This window comes from Rhagoletis pomonella, unplaced genomic scaffold (genome assembly GCF_013731165.1).
Source record: "Rhagoletis pomonella isolate Grant_MI unplaced genomic scaffold, Rhpom_1.0 Rhpom_scaffold_00015, whole genome shotgun sequence".
NCBI lineage: Eukaryota > Metazoa > Arthropoda > Insecta > Diptera > Tephritidae > Rhagoletis > Rhagoletis pomonella.
In genome coordinates this window covers 6,791,605-6,799,628 of record NW_023458569.1, presented here as the reverse complement: position 1 = coordinate 6,799,628, position 8,024 = coordinate 6,791,605, and the positions used below count along the sequence as shown (strand labels likewise).

At 33.5% G+C, this 8,024-nt stretch overlaps 1 protein-coding gene across 1 annotated transcript in view; it reads right to left on the bottom strand.

Moving 5' to 3' along the window:
* The window catches only part of LOC118749398 (serine palmitoyltransferase 2), a 42,995-nt gene extending 35,446 nt beyond the window's left edge, over window positions 1-7,549 (bottom strand). Inside the window, exon 1 of the mRNA XM_036484206.1 lies at window positions 7,303-7,549. Within this exon, the coding sequence (XP_036340099.1) occupies window positions 7,303-7,443 (141 nt within the window). The 5' untranslated portion in view covers window positions 7,444-7,549. The remainder of the gene's footprint in view (window positions 1-7,302) is intronic.
* Window positions 7,550-8,024: the final 475 nt, after the last annotated feature.

Sequence of the window (8,024 nt, the reverse complement as noted above, 5' to 3'; positions counted from 1 at the left end):
TGAGTCATTTATGTATACCATTTTATGTGGAATTATTCAATAAATTTTGTTTTACACTATACTTTTTGAAACTATTTGGAGGTAATTATTTTTTGTTTCTTAAAAGCAACCCTGCGTGCTTGGAAGGCGTGTGTACCAATAATTTCATCCCTAGCATATTCATCCCCGAGGAAGGCGGTCGCCAAATTCACCGAAGGTTGTTTACTGGTTATATTGTGGTTCCAAAGCCGCCATTTGGCCAAACGTGTTTTTGAAGTAAATCAGCGCAAATTTAAGTAAGCAAGGCGTGCAAAGCAAGCCTGCATTGGGCCAGCGCCTTAAAAGATCGGCACGCATGACTTTCCACCCAGGGGAAGTGATCGTGTAAATTGGCTCTTATTAAATCATCTTATTGAATCATGGAGAAAACTTACATTTCTGAAACTTTAGGGCTATTTTCCATTTTTGTACTTTACAAAATTTGCTTTCGGATATAAACAAACGGGTTGGCTTTCCAAAATGGAACCAATCGAGATTTCAGCGAAAGTATATGGAATTTTGTCATGAACTTGGTCAGGATGTTGGGGGAGGCTTTCTGTACATAAATATATCACTCTCACAAAGTAGTTGCTAATAGTATTTAAGCAATTTGTTGTTAAATAATCTTCACTACCACCCCAAAATTTTTGTACAAAATGCCACTTATCAATTATATTTTGGTTGATATACAATATCTTCAATGTTCACGTGCGTATTTTATACTTTTAATATATATATATTCATCAATTAATTAAATAAAACGCGTTTATAAATCCGTTCACTCGTTTTACCACTTTTCACAAACAAACAGAAATAACAATGGCCGACAGCATGATACAAAATAGAAGGTAGTTTCAATAAACAACTTTTTGATTAAAAAGCAGATTTTTGACAATTGCTCAATTGTGAAAAATTCGAAGCGGCGTTACCCAATTGTAAGTTTTTTGGTGTGGGAGGTTTTATATCCTAAATTTGGGATTATAAATAAAATAGTTGTGTTGATATTTACCTTTTGAAAATAATTAATATCTTATCTTAAAAACGTTTGAATTTTACATTAAATTCGATAACAACTTGCCAAATCATTATTTTAATATTAATACAATTTTAGTGAACATATTTTAAAATTTTTTAGTGTCATGTCATCTGATTATTTCACAATGTAGTTTTCTATATCGGATACGATGATTCTGATAAAATTAAGACACTGAAATTATACATTTCGATGTGTTATTTAATACATATTGTCTTTGTCCATTTAACAGCAAATGGAATTTACTTTGGGACCCATAGGCCGCGAAATTTTTCCAGCAACACATATTGTTTTCAGATGAAATTTTGACACACCCAAAAGTGAAGTATAAAATAAATAGATAAAAACAAATTTTTAATCAAACTGATTTGTGTAGTTCAGGGGCGTCTTTTGGTAAATGTTCTGGAGGCTGTTTTAATATATCCTATCTTATTATATATTTCTTAGCTTTTCTACATTCTGAGAAGTTGAGAGAATGAAGTCTAATGTTCTTTTTTGGTCAACTACGACGTTTGATTTCATTTTTTCCAATCATTAGTTCATTTCCTTTCGAGGATTAACAATGCCCATACCGGCTATACCGATTTTTTGGAAATTTCGGACACAAATCTTCCAAGAATGGTTATAGGCTAAAACAAAATCGATATCTAAAGGGGTGTGGAACCTCCCATACAAATCGAATTTTTCATAGTGCATACCTCTGGAAGTATTTATGGTAGAGTTCTGGAACTTGGTATGGATATATGTATGTATATGAAGTCAATCTCAAGCTCATGGAAAAATAAGGGTTTATTGGAAAATGCAGCGTGCCACCGTAGAACTTAGAATAGAGGTAAATGAAATCAATCCAAAAATGGGGGTTTTCATAGAAAACGATCTCGTAGCCAGCTACGAGAGCTAGCGGTATAAGCCATATACACTAAAATTCTGGTGACGCATAGATACCTCTGGAAGCATTTACATAGAATACTGAGATGAGGCATTTTTCCAATGGAAATATGTACAGAAAAACGGGCGCGACACCTTCTGGAAAGTAACACGATCACAGGGTGCATCCCTAGAACCATGTTAAGCTAAACCTTGAGGGATTATATTCTTACCAAGACCGACAGGCATAAGCTGAAATTGCGTCGCAAGTTTTACGATCGGCTTGGGTAAGGTTTAACCAATTAACCCCCCTTTGTTTTCGCCGCTACTGAATTCTATAAACTGTCAGCTTTCACACAATTTAAAATGTACATGTGTATTTAAAAATGTCATAAAAATTGTGTTGCTAGCTTCATTTTGCAAAAATGTTGCAAGCTTTTCCACAGCGTGAACAGAATACTACTTTGCTGAGGAAAAGTTGTGGAATTTCACACTTACTTCACTGAAAGAAATTTGATATGCAATTTAACAGCTTTTTCACGTGAAATAGGAATAAAAAACTAGGCTTAAGAACAAAGATTTTTAAATTGACAAAAAATTAATAAGAAAATTTGAAGGATTTTAGATATTGGGTATGGTAGCACGAAATGCCACAATCTGATTAATTGTCAGGTTGTTAATATTTTTATTATAAAATCGATACTTCGATAAACAATGAGAATTTTTAATAAAAAATCGGGCGATTTTTTTTGAAATTTTAGCAAAAGTCGTTATAACCAATTTATGAGATTGAAAATGAAAAGCGTGGGGCGCATGCAATACAAAGCATTATATTTAATTGACAATAGGCAAACTACATAACATAGACCTAAAATTTCTTCAGCGAAAGTACAAATTTGAGATCGATTTTAAGCGGTCGTTATTCATATATCCACATACATATGAACATATATTACCCTTCATATCAATTCAGGTGGCTATTATATGCGCCCCACGCTTTTCATTTTCAATCTCATAAATTGGTTAAAAGTTTTTTTTTATATTATTTATTTTATTTAAAAATTGTCGCCTGCGGCGCTTTTTATAATAAAATCAATACTTCAATAATGAAAATTTTTAATTAAAAATCGCGCGATTTTTTATTACAAGTTTTCGACCGCGGCGCATATTATAAAATCAAAACTTCAATAAATAATGAAAATTTTTCGATAAATAATGAAGTTTTATTTAAAAATCGCGCGATTTTTTATTAAAAATTTTCCCCTATGGCGCTTTTTATTATAACATCGATACTTCGATAAATCGCGCTATAAATAGTTACAATTTTTAATAAAATATCGCGCAACATTATCTGCATTTTTTCATTGTTTCAGTTTTGTGTTTTGTTTTTTGCATCTTTTGGTATGTATGGCAGCACCGACATTTCAGTTCAGTTGGTGTACAAGGGAAAAAGTGAGGTTGAATTCGGTATCACAGTATATACAGTAATAAACCTTTTTGAGTACTCCTCGGGGGTAAAATCTGATCAGCGTTGATAATGAGAAGGAGCATGCATTTTGTTCATTCAGAGTTGTATACAAAATTACTGTGGTATGAAAGGGAGCAACAACCGTACTATGGCAGAGTGGCATGTCATGACTTTGTAATAATAACCGAAATTAATTGCAAAAGTGTAAAAACATTGTCTATTATTATAGATACTAGTACAGATGATCATAGTTCAGTGCATAACTTGTTATATTACACCGTACCAATGAACATAGATATCAAGGGACAACTCGTTTTAATTGTAGCAAAAGTGAGTAACATGGGCGTGCCTTCTCTTTTGCCCTAGTAAGTTTTTTAATTGGATGAAAAGAGAAGGCACGCCCCTGCTACTGACTTTCGCTACCATTATAACGAGTTGTCCCGTCTTGTTATCTACGTTATTTGACCGTACTTGATAATGAACTGTTAAATGCTGAAAACGCTTATAACTTGTAGATCACTCAAACTTGGGTGTGCTTAATGAACTGTCTGGGCGGATGCGCTGGCAGGCATTGGAGTCTGTATAACTATACAAACCTTGTTTTTTTTTAAATAAAGACTTAAATATATTTGGAAATTTAGAATTTTGCTTGAAAAATTCACAAAATTTTACGTTTTTCATATAAATATAATCTTATAATGGACTTTTTTTTTATTTTAAACTTACATTTAAGAAATTCATTCAGTGCTATACTTACGATTTGAGTTCTCCAGTTTATAAAACACAAGCGTTAATTATGTACTTCATTAAGCATGAATATCAGCATATATTAAAGATGCATATTATATTTAAGCTACATTTTGTTCATAAATAACACATAATTATGTGTATTTTATCCTCGAAAAGAACATTTCTAATCATGAGCCGAAATTCCCCACAATAAGTGTAGCCGTGCGCGCAATACGAAAACGTTGCACACAACCCAAAGGTACTCCTCGGGGACCAAATGGTGTAAAACTGCGAAAAGGTTTATTACTGTATATACTGTGTTCGGTATTTTTTCCAACTTTAAATGCGAATTACTTAAAAACTAGGCTGCAATTTAGTTTGGCATCCCCAGAGTTCTGCATTAAGGTAGCTATGGAACGGTAGAGGGAGTTCTCCTGATTGCAAATATATATACTTTTAGCCGCAGCAGGCCTATAGTTTTTAAGTTATTTGTTGTTAAAGTTTGTAAATTGAACTAACCTCTCGGCGCTATTTCACACAATAAACAATATATTTATGTACACACTTCGGCAAAATAGTTGCATTAAAACCCCGGCCTAAGATTTCCACTTTAATATACAATTCTTAATTAATTAACAAGTAAGAGCAGCGCTGTCTTCGGCTATGCCGAAGGCTTCATACCTTTCATGATCTTCTGCAAATTTTACTTTGACAGATTACTGCTTTTGAATACATCTGCATACATCGATAGAGGAGTTACATACTTATATAAAAAATCGCATCTAAACAATCAGAGGTATGGAAGATATACTTTATATGACACCAATCTAAGTGATTTTCACCGCTATGTGATCGGTATGTAAACCGGTAACACAATTTATTGGGTTTAGTTTCATACATAAAGGAGATATATGGCAAAAACTGGTATCTTAACAATCAGTGCTATAGGAGATAAAGCTTATACAGCATAGATTTTGACGATTTTCTCAGTAGACTTTGTATTATTATTTATAAAATATCTTACGAAATTTATCGGTTTTAGCTGTTCAAATAAAGGAGTTTTACAGTAAAATCCCATATCTGAACAATAAGATGTATGGAAGATATATGTTGAAGTCATCCGATCCTTGTTATTTTCACTGTAAGTATTCTGTTAATAATGAGTGAAAATGGTGCGAAATTTCATGTTCCTAGCTGCATGAATGGAGGAGTTATGATAAAAGACCTCATATCTGAACAATCAGTTGTATGGGGGCTGCAGGTTATAGTGACCCGATCTTTGTTATTTTCGCTGTAAGTCTTCTGTTTATAATGAGTGAAAACAGCACGAAATTTCATGGTCCTAGCTACATAAATGGATGAATTATAACGAAAAATCTCATATCTGAACAATCAGTTGTATGGGAGCTATAGGTTATAGTTACCCGATCTTTTTAATTTTCACTGTAAGTTTTCTGTTGATAATTATTGAAAACAGTGCGGAATTTCATGTTCCTAGCTATATAAATGGAGGAGTTATAACGCAAAATTTTATATCTGAACAATCAGTTGTATGGGAGCTATAGGTTATAGTGACCCGATCTTTGTAATTTTCACTGTAAGTATTCTGTTGATAATGGGTGCAAGTATTGCAAAATTTCATGTTCGTAGCTGCATAAATGGAGAAGTTATAATGAAAAATCTCATATCTGAACAATCAGTTGTATGGGAGCTATATGTTATAGTGGTCCGATTCTTCCGGTTCCGACAAATGATTAATACATTATAAAAATACACCCACCTACCAAATTTGATCCGGATATCTCGAAAACTGAGAGACTAGATTGCATACAAACAGACAGACAGACGGACAGACGGACATGGCTAAATCAACTCAGCTCGACGTTCTGATCATATAAGTATACATTTTCATGGGTCTATCTCTTTTTGTTCTGGTACTTACAAACATCGGACCAAAGTTATAATACCATTTCATGCTCATGAAAGGTATAATTAAGTAAAACGCGTTTATAAATGTCTTCACAAACGTTTGCACATTTCACAAACAAGCAGAAATAGCAATGGCTGACAGTAACACAAAATGTATGCTACCATACGTTAAAAAAATACACCATAAATAAGTGCGTATAATTAGGGCGTATAAGTGTACAATACGTATACATTGCTCTTATTAAAAATAATAATAGTTGTGTTCTCGTATTCTCCAGCAAAAAATATCCAGTAACTTGCCAGTAACCAAATTTCGGAGAGTAAGCCAATATTTACTCCCAATGAGTGAAATATGCAAGAAAGTACGAAAACGCAAAACCAGCAAGAAGTTGCTAGTTTTATGAACAGCTGATTAATATGTTAATTTCCGATGCAATTTTCTTAGAAAACTAGTATTTTCCATCTTATTATATATTTAAATAGGTTTATTTGGTCAATTTCAACTCTAAAAGCACCACAAATAATTATTTTGTTAATATGAATTACATTAAGCATCATGCCATCAGCTGTTTTTCTTACTAGCATTTTATTCCATGACGCTGTTCCGCTTTTTTCTAAAGTACAAAGGGGCGTGGCCAACAAAAGCCACTATGCGAACACATTAAGCAAATAAACCACCATTTGTACCATCGTGCTCACAGCCCTGCAATAAAATTGAGGGTCTTCCCGCCATCTATTCGATTTAGCATCAGCAAAAATCACTTTGTAAATGAATCACTCTTGAATATTCGATATATGCACGCATGTATGTATGTATGTGTAAACCATGATTCAATAATTATTGAATCATGTGTGTAAACCATATTTGCACCATCGATGTCACTTCCCTGCAATAAAATTGTGGTTCTTTCCGCCATATTTTAGCCCCAGCAAAAATCATTTTGTAGACGAACTTTAGCACTTATGAAATATACGTATAGACATATCGCACACCGTCTTCAAAAGGGTCACAACTCAAAATAGTACGTTCGTCAGAAAATGCGAAAAATTATTTTGTAGCGCATGCTAATCATATGGGCAAGGACGAATTTACCTTAGGTTTTCTTTAACAAATAATAAAAATATGCTCGCTTTTGCTGAAAGGTAAATAAAAGCTCTGTGCAGATTGCATTTAGCATTGTGCAAAATGCTAAATTTTAAGTTGTGACTTTTGAAGGCGGTGTGCGATATGGGCAAATTCAGTTCTCTGGTACTCTACCTTTGAGGAACCTTTAGTAGGTATGACCCCCTTCGCGTTAACCTTGAAGCCATTTTTGCGCGAACGAAACCCTGTTATAGACGCCGGATCACAGTTTCCACTTCCACTGTTTGTTACTTCAGACAGCATATTTTCGAGCATTTTGCTGTAGTAATTAACAAAAAACACTACTCTGGAGCCCCCGGTCAGTTCCAACAAGGAATGCGCGTAGGGACCACAGTATAGACAGTAGTCAACCTTTTTGGGTTGCTGACTAGTAATCGGCGTTGTTGTAGCTATATTCACCCTTGAGGAAGGCACTGGGTTGTGTTTTCATAGATTTCAGGGTTGTGTGCTGCATTATTAGATAAATAAATTTAAGCATTTGACAAATCGTGAATTTATTAAAAGAAAATTATAAATGGTGTTGAAAAAACAAACAAACGCTCGTGCGAAAGCTCTATTTTTGTGTGCTGTTAAAATTTATACATGGCGATATTGAAGGTAATACAAGCAATGTATTCATTTGTGGATTTAATGTTACTTGAGATTTTAGGCAAAGTGTAAGCTGCCAGGTTCTTTTATCAATATAATATATAAATAGAATAAACAAATATTCGCAAATAAATTTGATTTATTTAATAATTGAAAACTAACGTACGCTTTTTGTTCTTTTCCAGGCTCCATTTTTATTTAGACTCTTTATTACCGCTAACAACTTTATGTGTATACATATTTACAAG